Genomic DNA, 10,656 nt, shown 5'->3' with positions numbered 1-10,656 from the left:
CAAGAAAATTCAATGGAAAAAAAAATAAATTGTGTGTGTGATGTTTTCCTGATATTTTTTCAATCAGAAAATTCTTCAGAATCAAAAACCACATCATTTTTTGAACACAGAAAATCACGGAAAAGAACTTTTTAAAAAGTCTAATTCGATTCTAACCATCGAATAATAATTCTTCAGAATATTCTTTGTTGTTGTTGTTGTTGTTGTTGTTGTTTACATTCTTCATTGTTGAATAACAACAACAAACAACAACAACAACAAAATAAACAATCTATCATTTCGGGGAAAACAGCCGAAAAAAAGCGAAAAGAAAAATCATTTTTTCATTGTTGCTGTTCACAATGTTTTTCTTTTTATTAAATAATTAGACTAATAAACTAAAACTAGATATTTAGCTGTTTGAACAACCTAAATATCTATTGAAAAATGATTACGATAATATTTGTATATTATTCGGGCGTGTCAATCAGTCAATCAGTCAATTGAAAAAAGAAAAAAACGTTGAAACAAACCTGATGATGATGATGATATTATCACCTTTTTTCTTCTACAATCATTAATCTTTATGGCTTTTTTGTAACCACCACCACCACCGCCGTCAACAGTCGATTGAACGGAACGAAAAACATTCATTTCATTTCATTTTGCCAAAATGGTAAAATAAATCCAAATGTATTACCATCAGCTGCCGAAGAAGAAAAAAAAACCGAAAACCCGAAAAACCAAAAAGGTGTTTAGTGTTATTAATCACGCAATATGAGACTTTTCTTTTCGATTCTTGGATCGACACCAAATTGATCCAATCAACAAAACATTCGAATTCGAATCCTTGAAAAAGCTACGATTTTTAGCGCGGCAAACACGCCATCTAGCGGCGGTGGTTCGAAACTTATCAAAATAGAAATTTTTTGAAAAATTTTTATTTAGAAAAACACACAAGTAAAAAAATCAAAGTTTAATCACAGTAATTAGTTTAAGGTAAAGAATTTCTTTGGTTTTCGATGATGATCATTATCCGGACGTATTAACCAACCATCCAATATTGATTGATTATTTCCATCGGTTATTTGTTGATTATTTTTCTTGATTCGTTTGTTTCTGTTTCGTTGTTCAACCAAATCCTTCTGAGCATATTTAACTTCATCATGAAACGTATGAAAAATGGTTATATTTGTTCCAGCTGAACGGTTAATTTTGTACATAAATTCCTGAAAACATTGACCATGTGATCCATTATCATTGATTCGTGCAAAATAAATATAAGCATGTATCATTTCATGTAATAATGTATTGATTAAATCCGATCGTGGTCGTAATGATAATAATTTCGATGATAAACGTATTTCTTGTCTATAACGACGTTCACCATTTCGTTTACCAAAATAACCAACAGTAAATATACCGGCTGATGTTGTCAGACGATTACACCAAACAATTTGAAAATTTTTCTGTTTACCAAGATGGTTTTCGAAAAATTTTTCATCAAATTCTTTGAATAAACATTGTAGATCGGGTGTTGGATCAAGTGTTTCTAAACGTGGATCCAACAGGGAAAGATTTTCAACCATTTTTGATTTATTTATCACAGATTTTGGTTGATTTTCGTGTCCACGAATTGTGTTTCCTTGGCTAAACTGTCGAACTGAATGAAAAAGAAAAGATTAGAAAATCCAGTTTTTGGGAAAATCATTTCTCACATACAATAATTATCGATTCGTGATTGAGATTTTTTGTTCGTAATTTGATGATGATTCTGATGATCCTTTTTGCTTGGTGAAATTGATTCGATAAAAATTACATCATTCGAATGATTTGTATTCGATTTGGCCGGTATAAATTCTTTGAGCAATAATATTTCATCATTATCGTGTTGATTGAATGATCGTTTCTTATTATCGTTGTTGTTGTTGTGGCCAGCCATTGTTGATGGTCGATAACATTCGAATATTGTTTCAATTTCATCAAAATCATCATCAACATCGATGTCATAAACAAACTCTACGGAATTTTCGACAACCGAAACTTCGTTTGATAATGAAATGGGTGATGACATTGCCAAAAGGCAAAATCAAAATCAAACCAAACCAAACAAGAAACAAGAAAAACAAACAAAACAAAAACATTCAATTTTTTTTAATCGAAAGTTTAATCAACAAAGTTTTCTGTTGTTGCAAATCGAAAATTTAGCAACGGTTGGTGCACGCTCATAAAGTACGTAATCAAATTTGTTCTTTGAATTTTATTTTTCAAATTTTTGTTCGCGCCATTTAAAAATTTTCAATCGATTTTCATTTTATTCATTTTACTCATCGAAAATCATCCGGAATTTTTTTTTGTATTTTAAAAACAAAAGAACAAAACATATGTCCATCCAGCCAGACAAACAAACAGTCAAACAATTCAGAGTGGGATAGTTTAGGGAAAAAAAGAGGGCTTGAAAAAAAGGCACCAAAATTTGTATGATGATTCAGGGAAAAAAAAATATTGAAAAAAAATCCTTGGATCATCATTGTTGTTCATCATCACCCGAACCGGTAATCAATTTGATATATGAATCAATATTGAAACGACCTTTTGAATCGACATGTGCTTCAGCAAATGCTGTATCCAATTCTTCATCAGTTAATTTATCACCAAAACGTGTTAAATTTTTTCTCAATTCTTCAACATTAACCATACCGGTTTCAAATGGATCAAATGTTTTGAATGCAGCTTTGATTACATCCGGATTATCGCCACCTAAAAAACAGGGAGAAAAAACATTAGATTTCGGAACAAACAAAACGAAAATCTCATCAAAAAACCAACCAGCAATACGTTCACCAAAAATCGATAAAAACATTGTAAAATTCAATGGACCAGGAGCTTCGCTCAGCATATTTTGCAATTCATCATCCGGATAAACTCGACCTGATTGGAAGAAAAAAACGAAAATCAAATCAAATCAATCAATGACCAGCATTAAATTAGAAAAAAAACACAAACATACCTAAAGCATCGAATGTTTGTCGTAAATCTGATTTACTAATCAAACCATCTTTGTCTTGATCGATGAATTGAAATGCCTATGAATTGAAATTGGAAAGAATTGAAAATGAAAAAAATGAGCAAATCAAACGAGAACCAAATAAATAAATAATCGATTTAAAAAGACAGGACGAGAATTGCAGAATTCTTCGAACAATAGATGTTCAGTAAGCAAGTAAGTAAGTGAATATTAAAAAAAACGATTTTCATTTCATATTGGATGAATTCGGTGAATTCTGATGAAAATATCGATCATCAATCATCATCATCTTGTTGTTGTTTCGAATGAATTTTTGGTGAAACATTGGAATAAAGGATTGATTTTTTTTCATTTCATTATTTCAATTCTTTTCATCACCATTGGCTTATGTTGGTTGCTCTTGGTGGAAATTTTTCCTTCTTTCTTTTTTTTTGTAGAAATTCAGGATTCAAGAACACAGAGGAGAGAGAAAAAAATGCACCGAGATTCTAAAAAAAACGATCATTCAGTAGATTATGATGATCATCATCATCATCATTACAATGTCAGAAAAATTCATTTTTTTGATTTAAAATTTAAAATTTAAATTTTAAATTTTCTCGGCTGAACTTTCGGAGAATCTTCGACGATAACAGCCAAAATGCAGTGAGAAAAAAAACATTCGATTCCTGGTTTCATTCGATTCTATTTTGACAGCAATATGGTTCGGGCTATATTCACCTTTGTAAATTTTTTTTTCAAAAAAATTTTCAAATAAAAAATTTATATTTTTGTTTATGGGTTTTTCATTCATTTTTGATTTTTGATTTTTTTTTATCCAAACAAAAAAAAATCGGTAATGATTATGGCCAAATAGAAAAAATCATGATCGAAATAATGATGATGATGGCCAAATAATCAAATTAAATTTTGACTTTTTCCATTATTCTGACTATTGGAATTCTCTTCTTTTTTTTGAATTTTGTAGCCAAATAATGATGATGATAATGGTGAAAAAAAATAACAACAACGAAGAGAGAGAAATGAAAAAAACTAATATCAAGTCATTATAGTCAAGTGATTTCTACTGCTGCTGCTGAAAAAAATCAGAAAAATATGAATCTGGGTGAAAACATGAAATTATTGATGAGGAAGCGGAATTTTTTTGTTTTGTTTCCAATCATTTTCAATTTGTTTATCTAGTAGTAGAAAAACTACTAGATAAAAAAACAGGGTAACCTATTCTGGGTATTTTTTTCTGCTGACCAAAGTCAGAAACAGAATTTATTACTAAAAAACGAAGGGAAAGACGAAGGAAGAAAAATTAACTTTGATATTATGTATCATCATTATGTATTATAATGTATCATCATTTTGATTCACAACAACAGCAAACAAGCAAAATTCCAATGTTAAACATGAAAATAAACATTCATTTTGGATAACATTGAATGATGATGATGATGATTTTGCTTTCTTTTTTTTGTTGTTGTTGTTTGGTTTTATGTTTGGTTTTTCTTGTCGAATCATCCATCAAAAATTAATTCAATTTGACAATTTATTATTATTATTATTAAGTTTGCTTTTGCTTGCTTTTGATGATACTTACCTCCTTAAATTCAGCAATCTGATTCTGTGTGAACATTGCAAAAATGTTTGATGTTGTACGTGTGGCACGTTTTTTTGCTGAACTTGTTTTACTCTATATTTTAACAACCATCAGCCATCCATCCATCCATCCATCGCGCCCGTCATTTGATAGATCGATTGATTGATTGATAATTTAATTAATTTCATTTTTGGGCGACAAATCGAAAAACCAAAACAACAACAAATGAGCAAAAAAATGAGCGAAAAAATGAGCGGATACGTTCGAATTTGAATTCGTTCGATTCCATCCAAAAATGACGTTACAATTTGAAAATTAAATTTAAAAAAAAATTAAAAAAAATCAAATTAATCAATCGATCGATGGATATTTTCAAATCAAAAAAAAAAATTTACCATTTTCGAATCGATTAATTGATCGGTGATCAAACAGAAAAACAAAACAAAATAACAAAAACAAAAAGAAAAACAGAAACAAATTCACAAAATTCGGGATGAAAATCAAAATTTCAAATGAAATTGAGCAAAAAAAAATGTAAAATTCTCGAATTCTTTACTCGTCGTCAACAAACAAACAAACAAAATTTTGGTTGCAATGATCGATTGAAACACACACAAAAATATTCTTGGCAGGCAAACTTTGTTTAAAAACTTCTTATTTTTCGTTGATTTCAAAATTTTCTTTCAAAAAAAAAACAATTTTTTTTTCTGACACCGTTTGTTGATGTTACCGTTTGGTTTTTTATAATTTTTTTCCTTTTGATTTTCGGTTTAATTCCAAGTTTGGACACATTTTCATTCGATGTCGTTGTCGTCTTCAGAATATACAGAACACAGAACAGACAACAAAACAAACGACAACAAACGACAACAAACGACAACAAACGATCATCATGCCAAATGAAATGTGAAAAAAAACGGAGAATTCGTTATTCGTCCTTCCTGCTTCCACCCACACTTTCTTTATTCCCATCCAGCCCCAAACACATCAACCAACCAACCAATCAAACATTTCACACACTGAACAACAAAAAAGTATTTAATTTTAATTCAGAGTTTTCTTGGCTCCAATTGATCATTTAGGCCAACAACAACAACGATGTTTATGATAAACATTTTAACTAACAACAACAAAATTTTCCAAGCGAAAAAAAAATTAGAAATTTTAAAAATAACTTTGTTTTTCGTTTGATATATTCTTGATTCTTGATTTTTTAATTTGATCATTTTTTTGGGCTCTTGATTCTTGATTTTTTTTTGCGAAATGCATTCATCCATTCGGATTTTTTTTTAGTATTTTTTTTTTGCATTTAAATGCACAGAATATTCTGTGTTTGTTACTGAAGATTATGGCCAACAAAAATCAAAATTAAAAAAAAAGTTTATGCTTTTTGGAGTTTGAAAAAGAAAATTGCCCAAGAAATTAGAGGAAAGAGAGAGAGAGAGAGGAAGAATCGACTGATTAGCTTGTTTGTTTGTTTTGTTTGAATTTTATGATTTTCAAAGAATTTTTTGTTGTTGTTGAAGAGTTTGTTTGTAAACAAAATGATTATTCTGGTGATGATGATGATGATCAGAGAAAATAAAATTTTTAAGAATTTTTTATCATCATCATCATCATCATTGAAAAATCCTTCTTTGATTCGAAAGTGAGTGGAAATTGTGCGTAAGTGTGAAGGACGAAACTATCGAAACTATCGATATGAGCAAACAAACAAACAAAAAAGTTTATAAAAAATAAACATTCGAAATTCGAATTCGTATTGGATTTCATCAAATTTTCTTTTCGATTTTTTTGAAAGAATTTCAACAACAACAAAATAAATCAATTCAACAACAACAACAACAATTATTATTCGATTCAGAGAATCAAATAATAATAATAATAAAATCCGATAATGATTGAATGAAAAATGATGATGATGATGATGATGATAAAGATTCATTTTTCATCATTTTTGTCTTCGACAACGACAACGACAACAACAAACTTTGGAGAATATCTCGTTTCCCATAATGATAATAAAAAGAAAAGAACATTAACCAACAACAACAACAACAACAACAATCACGTATAACAGCGGCAAAAAACCAAAAAACCAAATCCGGAATCTCGATTCAATTTTTTTTTGAAAAATTTGAAAAAAAATTTATTTTTGAAATCCGAGAAGCCATAAAGTAATAAAAATCATAAACAGATCAATTCTGGCAATGGTGGGAGGGAGAAACATGGGAAAAGTTCTTATTTCGATATCCATCAAAGAAAATTGCCAGAAAAGAAATGTTCTTTTCCCGAAAAAGTTTTTTCGTAATAAAAATTACGAAAACTTTTCTTCATCCGTTCGTTCGTTTGTTTTTGGCAATCCTGAAGATTATTTATTTTTTTGTTTTGTTTGGAAAATGTCTTTGAACTTTTATCATTCGGTCTTTGATTTTTTTCACAATTACCGAATTAAGAAAGCAAAGCTAAACTCTGAACTAAATTAACACAGAATAATCATCATTATTATTATTATTATTAGAAACGTGAAAACCAGCAAAATTCTTGTTAATTCTTTTTGTGTGAATGGCCATAGAAATCTAAAAATAAATTCTCGGTTTTTTCGGGTAACAAACAAACATCATGAGATTAGATTTTGACAAACGAAGGAAAGCGAAAAACTTTTCAAAACTTATCAACAACCGACCGGCAACAGAATATTCTTTTTTTTTGAAAAATTTTGAATGATTGCCAGTCACGAACAAACAAACATCGTTTCGACAACAACAAACTTTTGACAAACGATCAATTCTTGTTGATGAAATTCATAATGCGCACTTTATCTTTGTTGTTGTTGTTGTTGATTAGTTTGATTCAAAAAACGATTTTGTTTATTGTTTTTCGCAAAATTGTTATCCAAAAAACAAAAAAATCTTAAGGAATTTTGTTTTCCAAACGAAAAAAAATTGGCTACTTTTTTTTTAATTTGAACTACGTTGTAACTTGTTGTTTGGTTTTGGTTGGCGATGTGAATGTCAACATCATCGTCGTCATATGACATCTTTTTTGAAAAAAAATCAAAAATTTTGGAATTTCTCTTTTTTTGAGAAAATTTTTTTTACGGTTTTTTTCACTGTGTTTACCTATTGGATGGAAACAAAAGGAAAAAAAACTTTGAAAATATTCATTGTTGGTGATTTTTGAGCCAACAAAGAATACCACTTGCTCTCTCAAGAGAATACCTATGAGATTTCGTTTTCTGTTGACAAAAAAAATCAAAAGAATTTTTCAATTTTTGGAACGATTTTTTTTTTTTTTGGTCAAAACAAATATAATCACTCTTTTTTATCGAAGTACGCCTTAACACCTACCCACCCACTTTTGGTTACTCCATTGTCGAAATATTTCATTGATTGATGAAAATCATTACTATAGTGGAAAAAAAACTGATCCAATTGAGAATTATAGTAAATTCAATTTAGCAAATTCTCAATTTTTTTCTTTTTCTTTCTCTCCAGTGTTAACAATAATAATATTACGTAAGGAATTAGTAAGTTTTTTCTCCCCCCTTGACAAATTATTATCATTTAGCTTCAAGGCTTTGTCACTTTCCCCGCTGTTATCAACGTTTTATTTAGAGATAACATTGATGATAAAAAAAACAGAATTGATTAGGAGGGGGGAGAAGAAATTTATCGGAAAATCTAGCAAATCAATAATTGATAAGGAGGGAGGATGGGAGGAGGTGGGGGTGTGCGTGTGTTAAAAAAAAATTCAAAAATTTTTTGATCCAAATGAAAATCAAAATTGTTGCTCAAATTACTACTACTACTTTTGGGATGTTTATTTTCAAACTACTACTACCATTATTGCTACTACTACTACTATTATTATTATTTTAGTAACTATGACTAATACAATAAAATTATAGTCACATACAAAGTTAAAATAGTGACTATAGTTAAAGTAGTGGTTGTTGTTTGTGTGTAAAAAATATAAAATGAGTAAAAAAAACCCAAAGCATTGAGTCAATTCAGTTGTTTGTATCCTTTTTTTTTTTCTTTTTCGTTGTTTGGTGTGTGCGTTTTTTTCTTCTCCAAATCAACCAAAATCATACGAATTTGGTTAATTTTCATCGGATTTAGTTAAAACGGGTAAAGAATTTCGTCCAAATTGACTAAAATTGGAGTAATTTTTTTCTGGTTGGATCGAATCTTTTTTTTTCCTGTTGTTGTTTTTTCAACGAAAAAAAAACCTTAATTATGGATGATGGTGATTTTATGATAACATCAATTGCTGAAATTGAAACATCAACAACAGCAACAACCATCGATCAAAATCATCATTTAAATAATCATCATAATCATCATGGTTATAATAATGAAACAACATCGGCTACAAATATTTTAATGAATTTATCGGATGGTAATACTGATGATAACAATCACAATCAGAATCATGATGATCCAAATCATGGCAATATCATTCATCAAAATGATAATGATCAAAGACCATTAGCTAAACGTAATCTTTATGTAATGGATAAAAATCATGAAATTGTATGTTTGTTAATCCTAAATTCCATTATAATTAACTAATTTGTTTATTTTCATTTTCATTCCTCCCACCTTGTTGTTGATATGAATAACTAATTTCATTGTATACAAAGGTACCACTTGCATCAATTCATCAAATATTATGTGATGAAACATTAAAACATAATTATCATGGACAAAAAATTTTAGAACTTTTACAACAAGATCATGAAGAAAATTATGATGGTACAATTGGTGGTGCACGTTTACCAGATAGATATATCAATGAATTTACCCGAATTGTTTGTGATTATTTAGTACGGTTATTTAGTGAATATCCAATTTGTGAACAATATGATTTATTTTCACGAATGATTGTTGAAGAATTTCCTCGACTTGGTCCAGAAGAATTATGGTTTTGGCGTGCTGATATTAAAGCCGGTATATTGAAACATACGGGAAAATTGTGTACACGTTTAGAAAATCAACGTAAACCAAATACATATAAACGACGACGATTGCGTAATATGGGACCTGATGGCCAGCCATTAATTGAACAATTTCAACCAAATCGACCAACAAAAGTTAAATTACAATTTTTTAATCAACAAGGACAATCAATTTTTATTGAAGGTTTAAGTACACCGTTAACAACAACAACAATAACTGAATCGGCTACAGAAACGAAAAAAAACAAAAATAGATCACAGAAAAATCTATCATCATCATCAATGGGAAATAATAATAATTTTGAAGCATCGGTTACAATGTCCGAATTACACGATGATGATGATGATGAAACTGGAGCAGATTGTGGTGGTTTTGATGATAATTATGATGATGATGATGATGATGGCAATAATGATACGATTCGAGAACAAGAAATGACAAATGATAATGGTAAAGATAAATCAAATTATCATCATAGATCATCATCAACAACAGCAACAACGACAACAACAAAAAATGACAACAAAAATCATCAATTTCGTACGAACAATAATGCGAATAATAATAAATCATTTGAATTTCATATTAAACGCCCAATACGACCATCAACAAATCATCCTGATGATAATGAAGACGTTGACAACGACGACGATGATGATGATAATGATGGTGGTGGTGGTGGTTGTTGTGAAAAATGTGGTCATCAAACAAAACGTAAAAGTAGTGGACAACAACAAAAATCCAAAAAGAAACGTAATGGTGGTCATAATGGTTTTAAGATTGTTGTATATTGTTATCCAATTGATTAATTTCGATTTGATTGATAGGTTTTTTGGTGGGTTGATTGTAATTTCCTTTTCTTTTATTTTTTTTACCAAAAAAAAAAAAAAATTCCATTCATTAAAAAGTTATCATTTTCTAAACTGAAATGAATGGAATGAAAGATTCAAATGTCATATTTTTCAAAAATTGAAAAATAAAATTATTCTTTGTTGAAAATATTATCATCATTTTTCGGTTTTGACATTTCATAAAAAAAATTATTATTTTACAATTTCTCCGCTGTTCAACAAACACAATCATCATTTATTATTTTA

General features: G+C 29.2%; 3 protein-coding genes across 3 annotated transcripts; 1 reads left to right on the top strand and 2 right to left on the bottom strand.

Annotated features, from left to right (window-relative positions):
- Positions 1 to 940: 940 nt before the first annotated feature.
- Positions 941 to 2,159, bottom strand: mh (DNA-dependent metalloprotease SPRTN). The gene is made up of 2 exons (XM_027340710.2): positions 1,702 to 2,159; positions 941 to 1,642 (listed from the first exon to the last, which is right to left on the bottom strand). Exons 1-2 carry the CDS (start codon positions 2,051 to 2,053, stop codon positions 969 to 971), a joined length of 1,026 nt encoding a protein of 341 aa, XP_027196511.2. The 5' UTR covers positions 2,054 to 2,159; the 3' UTR covers positions 941 to 968.
- A 107-nt stretch (positions 2,160 to 2,266) lies between these two features.
- On the bottom strand, positions 2,267 to 5,225 carry LOC113790995 (myosin regulatory light polypeptide 9-like). Its single transcript, XM_075819513.1, has 5 exons — positions 4,991 to 5,225; positions 4,596 to 4,688; positions 2,990 to 3,065; positions 2,809 to 2,910; positions 2,267 to 2,739 (listed from the first exon to the last, which is right to left on the bottom strand). Exons 1-5 carry the CDS (start codon positions 4,991 to 4,993, stop codon positions 2,507 to 2,509), a joined length of 507 nt encoding a protein of 168 aa, XP_075675628.1. The 5' UTR covers positions 4,994 to 5,225; the 3' UTR covers positions 2,267 to 2,506.
- A 3,389-nt stretch (positions 5,226 to 8,614) lies between these two features.
- LOC113790996 (uncharacterized) lies at positions 8,615 to 10,563 on the top strand. The gene is made up of 2 exons (XM_027340709.2): positions 8,615 to 9,133; positions 9,244 to 10,563. The coding sequence occupies exons 1-2, from the start codon at positions 8,837 to 8,839 to the stop codon at positions 10,366 to 10,368; spliced, it is 1,422 nt and encodes a 473-aa protein (XP_027196510.2). The 5' UTR covers positions 8,615 to 8,836; the 3' UTR covers positions 10,369 to 10,563.
- Positions 10,564 to 10,656: the final 93 nt, after the last annotated feature.

Source organism: Dermatophagoides pteronyssinus, unplaced genomic scaffold (assembly GCF_027571235.1).
Source record: "Dermatophagoides pteronyssinus isolate colony J.1.1.1.1 unplaced genomic scaffold, Derpt_VIB-CSIC_2022.12 sq0004, whole genome shotgun sequence".
Classification (NCBI taxonomy): Eukaryota; Metazoa; Arthropoda; class Arachnida; order Sarcoptiformes; family Pyroglyphidae; genus Dermatophagoides; species Dermatophagoides pteronyssinus.
The sequence above is the reverse complement of the archived record's forward strand: the minus strand, read 5'-3'. Positions and strand labels throughout refer to the sequence as shown.

Excerpts from the sequence above, each read along its gene's own strand:
- LOC113790995 (XM_075819513.1), bottom strand. Across the intron at positions 2,911-2,989 it reads ACAAACATTCGATGCTTTAG|GTCGAGTTTATCCGGATGAT; the intron begins GTATGTTTGTGT and ends TCTTCCAATCAG. Across the intron at positions 2,740-2,808 it reads TTTTGGTGAACGTATTGCTG|GTGGCGATAATCCGGATGTA; the intron begins GTTGGTTTTTTG and ends CCTGTTTTTTAG.
- mh (XM_027340710.2), bottom strand. The coding sequence starts at position 2,053 with ATGTCATCACCCATTTCATTATCAAACGAAGTTTCGGTTGTCGAAAAT. Across the intron at positions 1,643-1,701 it reads ATCACGAATCGATAATTATT|TTCGACAGTTTAGCCAAGGA; the intron begins GTATGTGAGAAA and ends TTTTTCATTCAG.
- LOC113790996 (XM_027340709.2), top strand. The coding sequence starts at position 8,837 with ATGGATGATGGTGATTTTATGATAACATCAATTGCTGAAATTGAAACA. Across the intron at positions 9,134-9,243 it reads TGGATAAAAATCATGAAATT|GTACCACTTGCATCAATTCA; the intron begins GTATGTTTGTTA and ends TTGTATACAAAG.